The 17819-nt window shown below is 38.5% G+C and overlaps 2 protein-coding genes across 19 annotated transcripts in view; one reads left to right on the top strand and one right to left on the bottom strand.

Annotated features, from left to right (window-relative positions):
- Positions 1-1295: 1295 nt before the first annotated feature.
- LOC140355586 (adenosine receptor A1-like) lies at positions 1296-1854 on the top strand (the record flags this gene model as incomplete). Its single annotated transcript, XM_072440227.1, has 2 exons — positions 1296-1443; positions 1618-1854. Coding segments are annotated over 2 exons (385 nt in total), but the record flags the coding sequence as incomplete, so codon positions are not given.
- A 4660-nt stretch (positions 1855-6514) lies between these two features.
- Positions 6515-17819, bottom strand: part of dmd (dystrophin) — a 243449-nt gene continuing 232144 nt past the window's right edge. For 12 of the 18 annotated variants that reach the window (XM_072440238.1, XM_072440239.1, XM_072440244.1 and 9 more), the window contains 6 exons: positions 17440-17505; positions 14464-14622; positions 12890-13133; positions 11687-11801; positions 11518-11604; positions 6515-8381 (listed from right to left, as the gene is read on the bottom strand). In XM_072440238.1, coding sequence (XP_072296339.1) covers positions 8263-8381; positions 11518-11604; positions 11687-11801; positions 12890-13133; positions 14464-14622; positions 17440-17505 — 790 coding nt within the window. In that variant the 3' untranslated portion in view covers positions 6515-8262. Of the gene's footprint in view, positions 8382-9758; positions 9785-11517; positions 11605-11686; positions 11802-12889; positions 13134-14463; positions 14623-17439; positions 17506-17819 lie in introns of all 18 variants that reach the window. The other 6 variants (XM_072440246.1, XM_072440234.1, XM_072440237.1 and 3 more) reach the window with 3 other exon arrangements.

Here is a 17819-nt window from a genome sequence, read left to right as displayed (position 1 = left end):
TGTAAACATGCCAAATAATTTGTCTTGGATTAATTATTGAATGGAACAGATGGCAAATATTTCTTCAATGGGGAGTCAACAAAAAAAGAAAATAAAAGTATCTCAATATTAATTTCCTGAACATAAACAATAATAACTTTTAATCATTTAATCACTACTACTACACGACACAAGCTAATCATTGAAGATTAGAAACGACCAAATCTTGATCTATATACAATATACATATATATATATATCTATATATATATATATATATATACAGTTGCAGCGAAAAATTGTCCAACCAGTCCAACCAGTGGACTTAAAATTATCTTTCAGAGACAAGTCTTTGTTTGTAGCTAAGGCTCTGTTCATGTTTCTAATGATTAAATATTAGTTAGAAATACAGGCAGTAATTTAACAACATAGAACACTAATTTGTGTAATGAATAGGTCGATGAAGTCATCTTATTTAATCCAATCAGCATCTTTAGCATAGCCAATTGTTTTTTAACTTTTGTTTTATCCGCTAAATATTGAACACTCCAAGTTTGCGTTCCCATCCATAAAAGTCACCGCACGCTACTGATGTCAACGCTCTTTCTCTATCGTGTGTGTGTGTGTGTATGTGTGTGTGTGTGTGCGTAGGTGTGTATGTGTATGTGTGTGTGTATGTGTGTGTGTGTGTGTGCGTAGGTGTGTATGTGTATGTGTGTGTGTGTATGTGTGTGTGTATGTGTGTGTGTGTGTGTGTGTGCGTAGGTGTGTGTGCGTATGTGTGTGTGTGTGTATGTGTGTGTGTGCGTGTGTGTGTGTGTGCGTAGGTGTGTGTGTGTGTGTGTGTGTGTACGTGCGTAGGTGTGTGTGTGTGTGTGCGTATGTGTGTGTGTGTGTATGTGAGTGTGTGTGTGTGTGTGTGTGTGCGTAGGTGTGTGTGTGTGTATGTGTGTGTACGTGCGTAGGTGTGTGTGTGTGTGTGTGTGTATGTGTGTGCGTAGGTGTGTGTGTGTGTGTGTGCATAGGTTTGTGTGTGTGTGCGTAGGTGTGTGTGTGTGTGTGCGTGTGTGCGTGTGAGTGTGTGTGTGTGCGTGTGTGTGTGTGCGTAGGTGTGTGTGTGTGTGTGCGTGTGAGTGTGTGTGTGTGCGTGTGTGTGTGTGTGTAGGTGTGTGTGTGTGTGTGCGGCCCCATTTAGTCACTTACCAACAAAGTGTTTTGTCCATCTTTGAGGGAAATTGATTTTTTAAAACAAAAATGACTGGAGAGCCTTGTATCTTGTTTAATATATTTCACATAACTCACGTTTGTCATTACAGGTACTGCATCTTCACCTGTATGGTCCGCATGAGCTTCATGGTTTACTGTAACTTCTTCTGCTTTCTGCTGATTCCACTCATCGCCATGTTCATCATTTATGCTCGCATTTTCCTAATAGTCCGGGGCCAACTCCGACGCATCCCTCAAGTCAGAACCAACACCTTCTGCACTGGGCAAGAAGACACTGGGAATATGGAAGCCACAGTTGGACAAAATAACACACACATGCACAAATCAAGAACAAGAGTATCTACTGACTCTATATTTACAATAACAAATCCACTTAACCCAAATAGGGCAAAAACATTATGTACCCAACAGGAAATGCAAAAGGCCATATCGATCTTCCTCCTCCTTTTCCTCTTCACTGTATGTTGGATGCCCATAAACCTCATCAACTGTGTTCTCTTCTTCTGTCCAACCTGTGATGTCCCCATGTATATAATACTGGTGGCAATCTTGTTGTCCCACGCAAACTCGGCCCTAAACCCCCTCCTGTACGCCTACAGGATGAGATCGTTCAGAAGGGCCCTCATGGAGATGTGGAAAGTTGTGTGAACTAGATAATTTGAAATGCCACTTTAGGCACATGATGGTCACTTTATAAAATTAATATATAAGTTCAGTTTATATATGTCCAGGAGAGAGTTGTCATGCAACACTTGCTCAGTACTTGTTGACAGTGAGTCCAAGGGAAATTGATTTTGTCAAAGCCCAAATGACACGTTTTCAGCTGAGTCTGAGAATACCATAACATTTAATTACCGGTAATCTTCTTTATCTCCTGCAATTTTAGAGAAAAGTTTTTTGTAGAAAGATTCAAAGGATTATGATATTTGGTCTTGTTTGTTAAAATAAGCCGGTGTAATCCCTCATTCGTCCAGGAGTGTTCCATTGTGGAAAAAGATTCAGTTGTAGTCATCTGGACTCATCTGTTTTTTATGAAAAAACGATACGTTTTGACACTCATCCGAGAGTCATTCTCAATCTGCGAATCAAGACCGGAAACTCAAAGGACGGTTAATCTTGTTTTTTATTTTAAAAATTATTTCAGCTTGTTGTTTTCTAAGATTCCAGGCTAATAATTTCAATTTCATTTTTTTTTTATCCACTCTAATGATAAAGAGCATTTTACTTTGAGGTCAGATCATGAATTTCCTCTCTTGAGGATTCCCCTTCTGCATGATTTACCTCCAGCAGTTTTAGCTTTTCTTGCAGATAGTATAGTTTTTTCTCCCTTTGTTTCTTTTTCGCTGAGACAATGGCTATAATTTTACCTCTCAAAACTGCTTTAGCTGCATCTCAAAGAATGGGAAGTTTCACCATTGTAATTTCCCTCCACATAAGTCTTAGTGTTGTTTTCTTAAACAACTGCCTCAGTGCATTTTTTATCGGTCTTTATTGAAAATAAGAAAGCAGTCGAGTTCAGAGATGATGTCTGCCTAGTTCAGACGGGTCTGTCTGGCCATGGTTGTACCCGTGGAAATAATCTGTCTCTCGTACCCGCTCCAACTCTCGGTGGAGACGACTCGAACCAAGATAAACCTAGTGATTATGGTAGCTTTATTGACAAGATTACAAAGACAGTGGACGCAAAGACCCTGGCAGACATGCGTGATTTGAAATCCAATAAAAGCGAAAGAAGACACCGAGGAGGTCTCTGACATGAGGGACACTGTCTCTACTTTACAAACCAATTGACAGAATTGACAAACCAGGTGCGTTTTGACCAACAAAATGAACAACCTGGGTCACAGAGAACACAGGTGTGCGGATTTTCGGCATTCCAGAGGTCACTGAGGTTAAGGATTTGGACAAGTATAAGGAGACCTGGATTTAATATCTCAAACTTCCAACAAAAGCTGGAAAAATAAAGATTAACTATGCACATTGCTCCATGGCTCCCAAGCTGGGCCCGAACCAGCGTCCAAGACCTATTATACTGAAGTTCCTCAACTGCGGTATAATAGGTCTCGCTACGGGCCAACCCGGATCACCCAAGCTCCAAGTCTCTTGGTTTTGATCTGATGAAATTCCGACTGAGAGAGAAGAACGTGGAATATGCCCTGCTTTATCCTACAATGCAGAGCATCAACGTAAATGGAAAAATAAAAAGATTCAATATAGAGGAAGAGGCTTTGGCATTTGAACACAAAGACAAAGATGACAGATCTGTACCAGTCAAAGGAAGTATTAGTGGAAGTGTGTTTACATTGATAAATGCATATGCTCCACCAGGAAGTCTTTCTATACTGAAATTGTGGATATGATTGCTAACCACTCTGAAGGAACCCTTGTCAGTGGTGGTGACTGGAATTTACATGTTCAGCCAACATTGGACGTCTCAAGCCATAAAGTACAGGCAAATCTATAAATAATACATTCTGTAAATTACAGAGCTGTCAACTTATCAAGGATTTTACTAAAACTAAAAACATGTGTGAGAAAAGGCCATCAGCACGTGACAGCGTGAGGCAGGTCATAAATCTTGTGTGGGTTGGAAAAATGTGTATATTGCCGGACATTAGAATTTACATTAGAATTGATCACTCTCCAGATATTGATCAACCCTATATTATGTATTCATATATGAAATGTGTTATTTATAGATTTATAGGTTTATAGTAAACACTCTTCCATTAATACCGTACTTTTTAGGCTGCAGAGCGCTCCTGTATATAAAACACGGCAATGAAATTTAAAGAAAAGAAAGAAAGAAAAAATAAATTGTACATATACTTTGTGGGCACCTGTCAACAAGCCACAGGTGCCCACGTTGTAACCAGTGGCGGCTGGTCCATTAAGGGCAATGGGGTGACGCTCCTCCTGTCAATCAGCCAATTATATCAAATGGTATTTACACAGTTACCAATTTTAACAAATTACTTCCTGTCTTCCAAATAGGACCAATTTAGGGTAGTGACAGTGATGCCCGCCCAGTCCTCTAGTCTCTGGAAGAGGATCCCATGATCAATAGTATCAAAAGCAGCACTCGGATCTAAAAGAATTAAGACTGAGGCTTTGCCCGTGTCAGTGTTCAGGCGGATGTCATTTGTCACCTTGACAAGTCTCAGTGCAGTGATGAGGACTAAAACCTGACTGAAAAACATCAAATTAGTTGTTTATTTAGAGGAAATCCGTAAACTGTTGGTAAACAACCTTTTCAAGGACTTTGCCCCAAAATGTCAGATCAGAGATGGGCCGGTAATGACTCAGTACTGCGGCATCAAGACTGCTCTTCTTAAGGAGAGGCTTTATGACCGCAGTTTTCAAAGACATTGGAAATGTTCCAGATTGAAGCGACATGTTAACTATGTGTCAGCACAGACTTTAGAAATCTGGTGGCTGGTGACATCGAGGCTGCATGATGAACTCAAACTGGTGATGATCTCCTGGACAGTTTTGTCAGTTACAGGTGCAAAGTAAGTTAGCTCAAGTGTCTAGGTGGTTTTAATGTTTTGCATTGTGGAATTTATAGCATTTTTAATGCCCTGAACTTTGTCATTAAAGAATAATGCAAACTCATTACACTTGGATGTGGAAATTAGTTCTAATGGAAGCTGAGCTGGAGGGTTTGTTAATCTGTTTACTGTGGCAAACAGGACAAGCAGCTTCCAATTATTTAAGGAAAATATCCTTGCCTAGTTCGACATACAATTAGGTTGTACATGTTCAACTTCAAGCCCTGCGATAAGTTGGCCACTGTCCAGGGTGTACCCCGCCTAAGGCCCGAAGTCACTGGGATAGGCTCCAGTCACCCGCGACCCCAAAAGGGAACAAGCTGTAGAAAATGGATGGATGGATGTTCAACTTCACTCTGTAAATCTCCTTTTCAACCTGGAGTTTTGAGTTGCGCCATTTCCGTTGGGCCCTGTTCTGTGCCCTGACCAAATATAATTTTGCCACGGCGCCTTCTGCTTATTTTTTTAACATTTTTAGCCTTCATAGGAGCAATGGTGTCCAGAACATTTAAAACACTAGATGTAAAAGAGTTCAACAAATCATTAGAACATGAGACATTTTCAAAGTTTATCATTTCCATAAACAGTGCACCTGTGCCATCATTTATGTGTCTCTTCCGAACAACTGCAGGACCAACTGGTGGTTTGGGAAATACAGAAGACGCCAAGGAAGACGCAGAAATGATCAAGACAGAGCAGTATCGACCACATTGATGTTTGAAATATTAACCCCCTTTGTAATTAGGAGATCTAAAGTGTGCTCTCTGTTGTCGGTATGGCCACTCATGAGTAAGACTGAAGGTTTCATGGACAGCATCAAGTTTTTTAGCATTTCTGTCAAAAATATTATCACCATGAACACTGAACTCACCTGTAATGACCAAACCATCAAAGTCTGTGCATATGACTGAAAGCATCTCAGTAAAACAATCAATACAACATTGGCAGTGCTGAAAACTTTGTTTTCTCGTGATTCAGATTCAAAGTTAAAGTTGGGTGGAGAAGATTCTAATAGAACAAAATTTCCTGGGTTTTTGTCAAGCCATGTTTCAGCATGTTTCAGACTATTTTCAGTGGGACTGGGTGTTACCTTTTCACAGGGAATATGAATCAAATTTCTCAGATTGGGCAGCCTGACTTGCATTTTGCTTTCTCATCTGTGTGTTGTGACACAGAAATAGCACTAGGCAAGGCTGTTTTTACACAGGGCCCCGGGTTGGTTTGAGTTTTATTATGACTATAAGTCCCGGCAATGTTGAGACCCAGTGCATCGAATCTATGATACCAGTGCTAGTAGACAATCTCGTCTCCCTGCTTAGAATCTTCACCTCGTGACTTCAAAAGAGTTGGTTGTGGCTTGAAGATTACAATGCACGGCACTCTGTAATCCTGAATGTTTAGGCCTCTTGTGTAGTGGCTAGTCTCACCTAACCTCTGAGGAGGTTCTGCCCAGTGGGTAGGGATTACTCAGAGTAGGATTCATACCGGAGTTCTCAGACTAGATCCGCAGATTGAGAAAGACTCTTGGAAGTCGAAACGTCTTGTTTTTTTTTTCCTGGACAAATGAATTGAACTGAATTGTCATTTAATGTGTTAATCATAATAATCTTACCACCCCAATGTATTCAGAAAATAGTTGGGGAGACGTATATATATATTAAATTTCTTATAATACCCGAGCAAATGAGTTTGTTTTCCTTTTCATGAAGGTCATTTAAAAATGATGAGACCACAAAAATGAATAGAAGCCATTCCGATGAACATAACTGCGTGCTTTATTGATATACAGTAAAGCATTTTAATAATACAGTAGTAAGGCATATATTTGGTGGAATCTGATATGTTGTGGCGTATTGACGTGTTATTTCAGACATGAATGATGAGAATAATAAAAAACAAAACCTAGAATAACTTAAATCCAGTGTCTGGTTTAAAATTATTACATTTTGGATCATGCTGCCAAAATATAAACACACACCTCCTACACTCGAGATTCTCTGAGTGGTTAGACGTTAAATATAAACTTATTTTAGCCACACATACTAAAATAATGCCAGAGAAAAATACAGAAAAGTAACTAGAGTGAATGCATCCTCAACAAAAAAAAAAGAAAAAAAGACAGCAGTGCACTATATTTTAGAGTTTGAAAATTCAGATTTGATCATATATGGTAATGTAATTGGGACATCAGACTACCCATGATGCATTTGGGTGGACTTGGGTGGAGTTTTGACAAATCCGAAATGGACGTTGACAATTTGCACGAGGTAGACCTTGCATCATCCTAACCTGTTCAATAGGAAGCAAACAAAACCTAAACTAGCAGCTTTGTAAAACAAAACATCATTATTAGCACATTCTCTTAAGATTTGTAACAGGATTTTTTTTTTACAATCTACCAGTGCAATTTTGATTTTGAACTGTAGCCTGAAACAGAATGGACAAGGCGACCAAAAAAAATCTGACCAAAACTAACTAGAATTTTAACACGAAGCTGTGATTACATATAAATCAACAGAATTATATTTATCAGTTATTAACATTCAACACCATATACTGTTTGTGCGATGAGTCATCTTAGCCTTGACAAGTCTGCAGCTTTTATTGTTGGAAAAGCAGTAACAGGCTCTTCGATGGGCGAAGAATTTCTCAGACATTACACTGCAATAAGATTGCCAATGTATAAAGCTACTACTAATACAATGTTTAATGTAGGCTCGACATCTGTTGTTAAAATTAAAAACCCATAACTAACCAGCCATTCTGTCCCAGGCTTAGTACAGTGTTTTTACTTACAGTACTCCAAATAAAATAAGGAAAATAGTTGTATGTATGGATAAATTATATAAGTTTGAGTTTTATAACCCATAAAAATCAAAGCTAAATAATGTTACAGTATGTAATGTCAAATAGGCACCATCACACATCGCACACATCCACACTTCAAAATCTTACTGCAAAGACCCAGGATGCCAGAAGTGTAATAGAAAGACCTCATAGAAAGCACCCTTATGATTACAATCATATTTTTTCCCCATACAAATATGTCAATTGCTTTTAGCGCTTTACCCCCGTTTACAAATAAATGGCAATAGATACGATCACATCAACACACACACTTGTATCTTGTCATTGCGTCCCAACCCCAATATACCCCTTGTTTTATACAATTGCATAGAAGTTTAAAAATCAGCCTCTGTTAAGAATAAAACAGTTTTTTCAGGACGTATTTTTTTAAGAAACTACTCAAATCTACAAGTTATACTGTTGTCGTTTTTCATTTTTTTCTTTTTTCCTGTTTTTGTTTTTTTAGCGACATCGCAATCCTTCACAAAAATAGACGTTATATATATTCTCTTTGTAAACTGTTGAGTTCCGATCCAGTTGTTTTGACTAGAAAAGCATGCGGCAGGTAAGGTAGGTTGGTCAGATAGGGAGGAAGAAGAGAAGATGCCGGTGCTCGGAGGATGAGGGGGGCGGGCCTTGGCAGGATGAGGGGGCGGGGTCAGAAGCGCAGGGCCTCGTGCGATTCGGCGCTCTGCTCGTCAGTCATCACGGTGACCAGCGACTCCATGGCGCGGCCCAGGTCGTCCGCCATGTGGAACAAACTGCCGATGGAGGGGCCTGCGGGCAGAGAAGAGTCAGAAGGATAAAGCACGGAAATAAACAACTTGTACATGCATTTATGAATGTTATATTTAAGATGGATACGCATGTTGGCTGGGTTATTTGAATTAATAGAAAGATTACGTTATAGGTCAAAATGTCCCTGTTTTAGACAGGACACAAGAAAACTCCAAGCTTTACATTCTGGTGATTTCGCAAATCCAATTCATTTTAATAATGAATGAATGTACACAAACTGTTTTTTAAAACCACAGTATGTTAGAACATAAAATGCTCTGGTTAACAACAACACAATGGTCTGAAAAGGCTGTGTCACACTTATTTTTTTTACAACTTTATTTATCCCTACAGGGACAATTCATTAGAGAAGCTTCAGACAATAAAATCTGTTTAGCAAACAAATCACACAACAAACAAGATGGAGTCTGTTTATAATAATGTGGTACAGACTTGGTTTGGTCCAGTTTAAATACCGGTTTAGTCCTGTTTTAGTCCCCGTCTAATCCCTGGTCAAGTTGGTATCATTCATAGAGAGGTGTTGGTGTGTGCGTGCCTGTGCAGTTTTTTTAAATGGCACTTTAAATTTGTGTTCTTTAAAACAAGACCTGTAAAAACAAGGGCTGGCATCTTTACACACTAATGTAGTATCACAGATTGTCCTGTATCATTGAGGGCTAATTCTCTGATGTTACTTGTACAACTAACATCTTTGCTCCTACGAGGTCTCTGTTAATCCAAGGCTCTTTTTAAATAAACAGTGCGGCGCTCACACGCAGTTCAAATCCACAGTCACTTTAGAGTCTGCAGATGTTTCATTGTTTTACCCCTGAGCTGTTGACTGCGCCTGTACCAAACACTGTGTACTCAAGTGCGACATGTAGACAGCCACGCATCACAAACTACACAAGTCAAACAATGCTTCCTAGCGAGAGGAAATTAAAGACTGGAAGAGATAGGCTGAACTTCCAAAGCATCAGTGTACACTCACTACAAAATCAGTTTAGAATATTAAAATGGTTTCAGTAGTTTGGAGTAACTCAAATGAATTTAATTTGCATCTGGATTTTTGGATTTGTTTCAAGGTGACTGGTCTGTCCATGAATCAAGTTATTTAGAGAGATTTACGTGACCAAAAAGTTTTATTTTGTATGATGTTTTTCTTTTAAAAATAAAACACGGTAGTAAATATTTAAATTACATACAAAAATAGAAAAAAAAACATGAAATATAGAGCAACAAACTAAATGAGAAAAGTGGTTTAATATCATTTGGACTGAAGGATGACTCATTGTTTTGGTGGAGATGGATCAGAGTTGCAATAGAAACTAGATTGAGCAGAAGGGATGGAATACAAGGACGTTCAGAGACACTTACCGCTCATGGGTGCCCCCTTCTCCCTCCTGGTTCAGGAGAAAGAGGACAGGAAACAGAGAGGAAAAAGACAAAACATCATTAACAGGAGGACAGGAGAGAGAGTGAGTGAAGAGACAGTAAAACAAAAATATAAGAAGGGAACAAAAAGGACATGTGCAAAATGTACATTCTTACTGAGGACAGTCTGCCACTTGTTTGTTTACAAGGAGAAGCTATTACTTTGCCAGGAAGGTATGGCATTAAATGTTTGTCCATTTCCATAGCGACAAGAAGGTGACGCTGTCAAGTTTACAGGTCAGACCTTTGGAGATGCAACCCCGCTCACAGTAAGAAAACTGTCTAATTGTTTATTTCAGGTACTTGGTATAGAACAGTAAGAACTATATGAACATAAGTTGATAATCATTTTACATTTTGTTCATTCTTGCAATACGCATATAAAATAGAAACAGGTCCAATGAAAACTGCAGAACTGATAAGCCCCTCCTCTTCATGGGGACGGTTCAAGCAGCAGATTGTCATTTATATGTTTTTTTGAAATTTTGTGGCAATGTGACATTTTAGAACACATGAGTTGGAGTCGTCATTTTTAAAATAATTACAACTAGGCAGAGATAGGGGGTAGGTGAAAACAGGAATCTTCTGTGCACTCGAGCTTCAGTTGCAGGACAATACAGGATTACTCAAAAACATATAGGAATCAATATACAACTATGAGTAAACTAATGATGCTTCAAGTTGATGTAACATATGGTAATATCTATCAGCGTTACGGTTCTCCCAACACTAACTATGACGTATAGGAATAGAACCCACAGCCTCCTCACTTGGAGCAGAAAACTACACCACATTACAATTCCTAATAAATGTGCTTTTACACAAGATAGCAACATTTAAGTTCATGGATTTATGGTCTTTTCCACCATAAACATCGCCCATTAACGTTCCAATACAAGTTTTATTTTACCACAAAACCCAATAGTTGTTTTATGAAGTATTTTCTTGTCTGTTCCTGTAAAACGTGCTTAACAACCCTGTGGCTGTATCTTTCTCTATCGTGCACCTGAGACTAAACTGTTTTCAAAGCGTTTTCGATTTGCCACCAGTGACTCCTCCAATCTTCCGGCGAAATTCTGACATGAATTTTTGATGATACTTTCCTCCACTAGATGATAATGTTTGGTAATTAAACAACTTACACTTTTAATTAGCTCTTAAAGTTTAATGCTGGAGGGGAGTTTTTGAGGATGGTTAAAACATCCAAATCTTCAAGGAATAACATCATTTTATGGTGACATAAAAATCTGAACATTTACCATGGAGAGGATTTTATGGAAAATTGAAGTTTTCATAATATTAAATCGCGTTTTAAATTTCTCTTTTGCGCTTTCCCCCGACAGAAGGATAATTGTTAATGCAAACTTGAGAGATCTTAAAATCTGAATTTCTAACACCTCTCTCCAATACATAATACTTAAGAGTTTTATTTTACTCCATTATATTAATTGTCTATTGAAAAAAATAGAGAGGAAATTTACCTTTATTTAATCCATCACCAGATTTAGAAGGTTCTTTTCAAACAACAATATGTGAAAATTTATCTACTTTGAGAATCATAAATCAAAGTAATTTCTATTAATTATTTCTATGCCAATGACTTCTTGTATTGAAGCCCCAACTCCAATAAATGAAGTTCTAAATAGTTCTATTACTACTTGGGGTAAAAGGGTCATTAATTCAAACAAATTCAACGCGTTACCTTGACTATGAGGGAAAGAGTGGTTGAGCTGCTCCATCACCTCCTCCAACCCTGCGTCTTGAGATGGACTGGAAAGCTCGTCATCGCCTTCAAGAACAATTTATTTATATTTATTAGCAACTTGTCCCCTTATGTTCAACCGCCAGCCGTTTTTATGACTCTTTCTTACCCATTGTGTCCATAGTTTGACTGGCGGCCACTCGGAGCACGGGGAGGGAGGAGTCGGAGCGTTGTGACGAGGTGGAGGGAGAGGAGAGAGCAGTGCCGTTCACCTTGGAGTCCGTCTAACAAATAAATAAAACCATCTCGAGTTAATCAGGTGAGTCAAAGGGAAGTTAACTCTCCTTCAGAAGGCCATTACCGCCGGCAAGAAAATTAAAGGGAAGCTTTGCATTGTAATGGCCGAGGAAACTTTTAATCTACTCCATCTAGACTACTTATATATGCTGGTGGCGTCGACAGCTGATTGCAGAAGAAAAAGGCATCGCGGCAGGTTTTTGAGAGCGATGAATCTGAATTCCAATTCAAATGGTTACAATTAGGCCATCAAAAAGCATAAACTGCTAACAATGTGGTGTAGAAGCCTAAGAATTTCTTTAGCAGTCCATTTTTGGAATCAAAAAAGAAATGTTTTTCAGAGGAATAAAAAGGGGTTTAAAATAATAACATTTTTACATTTACATATTACATTTTCTTAACATATAGTTTGGATATTGCAGCTGGTCTTAACCAAAGAGGAAGGAAGTCTTGAAATTGAACTAAATCTCTGCACTGTTTGAAGGACATGTTATATTTTTCTTTCCAGCAGATGGCAGTGTGTCCCTCACGCGCTGCCAATCCCCTGTAGTTGCATCATGACACTGAAGGTTGAGAAAAGGTGTCACATTCTCATTTGGGATGACTTTGGAAACGACAGTCTGAGATAAGTGCAAGTCACCCGTGCGGAAAGTGATACATTTGTGCACAAAAATAAATCTCACGTAGGAATATTTCAACTACGGTACTTTCTGCTAATTTGGTCTTATTAACAAAGGTCACAAAGGCCATCGTGCCCTTCAAACTATGTTTAGAGAGTAGTTTATAAGTAGATTAAATACAAGATGTACCAAAATATCCATGGTTATTACAGACATTGAAAAAACATAATATTTTGATTATCACAATTATTATCAACACATTGTTATTATTATTACATTTATTCTGTGTAATAAAATGTGAGGCTAAGTTTTAGTCAGTTGGTTCAAAATGCGGAAAACTACATTTTTCAACTCTTTGTAGCTCATTTCCCTCTCATTACACTGTAACCCAATTACAAGCAGCTTCTTCGACTCCTTTATTCTCTTAAGTACCAAACTGGTGCCTTGCTCTGTACCTGTTCCAGTAGCTGTCGGAGGCGGTGCAGTTGGGACTCCAGCTGTTTGTTGTGGTCCTCGAGGATCTGCATGCGCGCCTCTAGTCGGCCTTTGTGCTGCCGTAGGAGCTTGGCCTCAGCAATGAGCTCTGCGTCCCGTGCGCTCTGTGGGGACACGGGCAGCATCTCCGGGGGCGACGGCAGCGGAGACAAGCCCTTCCGGTCATGGGCCTTCTTCAGACGGTCGTACTCAGCCTGTAGCTTTCTGCGGTAGAAGAAAAGAGAAGGAGATTTAGGAGGAAAATGCAGCCACATTTTGAGTGAACACTGAATTTCTCAATTACATCATGAGGACAGATTTGTTATTTATCAGAGAAAATGAAAATCTGGATAACATTTGGTCCCTCACAAAAATGTGATTGCTTTATATTGGCAACTGAACCAGAAGTGCAGCTTCTCTTTTCAAGCTATTAGAGAAACAGCAGAACCGTCAAAAATCATTTTATAAAATCTAGTCCAGGAAATAACAGGCAATCTCCTCCAGAGAAAACCTTTTTTTCACAAAAATCAGTAATGTTAAGTAAAACAGTTTCCATTTTGGTCCTAAATGGATCCGTGTGTTTGATTATTATCAAGTTTTCAGTTATCATTTACGTATCATTTAGATCTGACACAAAACCCATCAAAAATGATTAAGCAAATCTTGAGCAATAATTATTTACTGTGTGCAACACTTATTTTTCATTCATTCATGTTCTACCGCTTGTTCCCGTCGGGGTCGCGGGTGACTGGAGTCTATCCCAGTGACTTTGAGCCTTAGGCGGGGCACACCCTGGACAGTGGCCAACTCATAGACATAGACACACTTTAGACCCAAAGTTTAGACCCACACCCAATTTAGAGTTGCCAATTTAGCCTAACACATGCATGTCTTTGGAGGAAGCCGGAGAACCCGGAGAGAACCGGGGGAGGACATGCAGACTCAACCCAGTGATGTTGCTCTTGGGAGGCAAGAGCGCTAACTGCTCTGCCACCGTGCACCCCTGCAACACTTTTTTTGATACATATATTGATTGATACATATATTGATTGATACATATATTGATTGACTTTTAGTTCACCATTTAGTAAGGATTAAATTGAGACAAAATACTCGCAACTGCACTTACAATAGCACAATAAATAGACTTGTCATTGTGTCTAGTTTGTGAATAAGGGTGTCAAGATTATCAGATTAATCGATAATCGTGATTATTCAGGTCAAAATATAATCGTAAGATCCAAAAATGAATAACGTAAAGCATTTTTTGTTCAAAAATCTAGCCCAAAAATAGACCTAACTTTATTTCTGTTTGTCACATTTAACTTTCAGAAAGTGCATTTTCAAAGAGCCGGTCACAAACTTGAGGAATAGTAACATATTAGACGTTAGTGAAAGGAAATTAAAGATTTCACTGTTAAATCTGTTTCAATAATTGTGAATAATCTTTAAATCTTGATGTTTTTTCTTACAATAATCCTAACACTAAAATTTGATATCGTGACATCCCTATTTGTGAAAAGTCCAAACCACAAAAACGACCCCATGGACCGACCTGTTCTCCTGCTCCAGGTCGGTGAGCACCCTCTCCAACTCTCCCTTTTCCTCCGTTTCCATGGAGATGAGGATCTGCGCGGGGCTGCGGGGCTGGCTGAGGGGAGAGCCTTGGTTCAGAGACTGGCAGTAGTGCTGGATCAACATGTGCTCGTCATCGCTGCAAACGCACACGCCACATAAGCCCCGCACACGGGCGCACAATGCCACACGGGAGATGGGAGAACAGAAAATCAGCAAAGGAAATGACAGCAGTGACACAAGTCTGGGTCTGAGGCACAGAGGGAGGGCCAGCTTATATGACAAGATGGATTATTTTTATCACTCTTAACACTGCTTTTGAAACCACAATGAAACCTTTTTTTATACAATAGAATTTTATACATAAAAAGAGCCATTTAGTCAATATTACTATGTGGTCTTCAACTAGTGCCAATAAAGATCGAGACCATTCAAAAACAGAAAAAGAAAAGCTTGGTCCTATTTAAGTCATGTTTTCATTGCTACCTGCTCAAATTATTCACTTTTTCTTATTATTCTTACTTCTATACATCTATATTATTTCATAAGCTTTTTAATAATTGCTATTATTTTCATAACATTGCCACATTGCTTTTATTTTGAAATATGTTTTAGACAGTCTGATTCACACGTTTAATTATCTAGTCAAATACCCTTCCTTACAAACGTATGCTTCAAATTTTGGACTTAAGACAAAAGAAGGTTCTCAAAAATAGACAAGGGCAGTCACATCTTACGAAACTTGTATTCAATAAGTAATGATTTAACTAGCATTATTTCATAAGATTAAAACACCGTCCAAAAACTATTACTTGCAAAATTTGAATGTGACACTTTGAAGGAGAAAGCACTCGTCTGAACAACTCTATTTGCAACATTTCTGAAACTACTTGATTGGCCACGGTCCGCCAGCTCCATCCAATAACACGCGCCGCCCGGAGTGTGTTCTAGGAAGTTTTTAATTAGGCCAGGTATTTAGATGCTATGTCCTCCGTTGCTCCTCTCTCAGCTTTTCGGAGACTGGGTTTTCTCAGTCAGAATACAAAAACAAGGTGCTTCTACAGCTAACTGTGAAGTAGAGCTCATTATAGGCAGAGCGGCGCTGGTTAAAATGCCCCAAGACGATTTGAGAGCCGCGTTTTCGGTTCAGCGGCTTTCAAGTTTGTGTGGAGTAACTAACAACTTTTAATTGCGCTGTGTCAAATTCTATGAGAAGCCATTATTATTGACCGAACTTTTATCGGTCTGTCTCAAAGGAAAGGAGGAGGAAGTAAATATGACTTTGGTTATGAGCAAAGCTAATCTGAAGTACAAGGTAGAATTTAGAAGTACTTTGGGTGCATTTAATCTGCAGCCTACTTCTGAACTTCTGCAGCCAAGTGGATGGTAAATTGTAGTAAATCAGTAGTAATAGTACTGGTAAAAGTAGATGCTTTTATATACGACAGCTTTATTTGGATACAACTTAACTTGAATGTGGTTATAATTAACTTAAAGGACATATATTATGCATTATTTGTATTGTTATTAGCTTTCAAACATGCTCTTTAGTACCTTTAGTTTTGCATCTCATGTTTTAGAACTAATTTTGTTTTTAATAACAAACAACATTACTGTACATTTGTATCGCTGCTGTTTCCCATGGGACTAGCTGAGTTTTGGTGCCATCTACTGGCTGCAGACGGAATTTAACACATTAAAAAAATATAATAATAAATATATTAAAGGGGCAATGGACAATTTTTCGGCGATTTGAGAACGCAGGCGGAAGTGCGCATGCGCAGGTACGTTTTATGATTGATACGTGGCAGGACTAATCGACAGTCCACGCCACGAGGAAATAAGACTCAGACTCAGGGCCAAAAAAATCGTCCATTCAACCTTTAACATAATAATATATATAATCAATTACACAACACTTTTCAATGCACTTCAAGTTGGCCTCTCACTTCCATGTTTTTGATGCGGGAACTATGTTAAAACATAGTTAAAAGTTCAAAAAAGTCAATTTAGTATAATATGTTTCCTTGTAGGTAGTTGTAGGTAAAAACAAAGAAATACTAGACTCAATAGACTTGATTATAAACTTCTACTTAAAGGTTTGAACTCTAGCGCCTTTTATATACTTATGGAACGGTAGATTGGATCAAATTTAGTTGTGGTAACTTAATTGTATTTTTTTTTAAAGTATATTGGAATATTTTATCATTTCTGAATGTAAGAAATGGAGAGTAATGCCAAAGCGATGCCAAAAGCCTTTCTGTTCCTCTGTGCCATGCAGATTGCAGAAGTTTAGTCATTTTAAATTCATAAGACAAATATAATCAGTCATTTTAAATGTGTCGTGAACTATGCTCCAACGGTTAACAGTTGATTTTGGGCAATGAACAGAGATTGTTTAATGGGAGATTTCCAACTCCAAACTAAAATTATACTCAAGTAGTTGTAAAAGATAAATTCCACACACATTTTAGGTGGCGGCAAGACAACTTACAGCAAGGATTATAATTTTTTTACAATAAAAAATGGCTGTTTTTAGTTTGTTTATATGCTGAGAAATTGCAAAGTTGGACTTTAAATAATGTAATTCAGATAAAAAAACATTTCAAGTGGAATATAAATACATTTATGACTTTTGTTTGTTTGACTCAATCATCTGAAATCAAATAAAGCTATGTATGAAATAATGTCGGAAATCTCTCTAAAAAACAATCACTGCTTAAGTCACCCACACATCTAACAAAACATACCCTATTTTCAGCATGTTATGCAAGATGGGCCGACATCAATACCAACCGTTATCGTTCTCATGTCAACACAAATTCCATCCAAAATGCAATGCGCACATCGCCACATTCACAACCAGTTAATGAGGACAGAGTTGACGACACAGTTAGCCAATCGTGAGTGAGGAGGAAGAGAACGAGACAAGAACGAACAAAAAAGCGGTCCTCACATGCTCTCATTGGGTGAGATACTGTCATTCAAATAAGAGCCATTCCGCGTTTCCATTTCTGCTAACCTGCGGAGGGGGAACAAACAAGAGCGGTTACTAGACATTTGAAAGTTAAAAAAAAAAAAAAAAAACTTTGATAGTGCAGAGTTGATAACCCATTTCTCCTATCAAGGCGGGTTGAGGTAAACATGTAGTTTATGAATATTTGACATGATGAAGTCTGATACTTTTCTCACAAGTGTTTACAACCACTGCCAACATTGGCGCTGATGCTAACCTGTGTTTTGTGGCTGGCTGCCATGGCAACAGATTCTACACTACGGCTAATAGAGGTAGTTTTAGTTTAATATTTCTTGGCATTGAATGGTATTGACAATGTA

The sequence above is a fragment of the Eucyclogobius newberryi genome, unplaced genomic scaffold (genome assembly GCF_026437365.1).
Source record: "Eucyclogobius newberryi isolate DKJ021-1_F unplaced genomic scaffold, fEucNew1.0.hap1 SCAF_117, whole genome shotgun sequence".
In the NCBI taxonomy this organism is placed as follows: Eukaryota; Metazoa; Chordata; class Actinopteri; order Gobiiformes; family Gobiidae; genus Eucyclogobius; species Eucyclogobius newberryi.
Note: the sequence above shows the minus strand (reverse complement) of the source record. Positions and strands in the feature narration are given on the sequence as shown.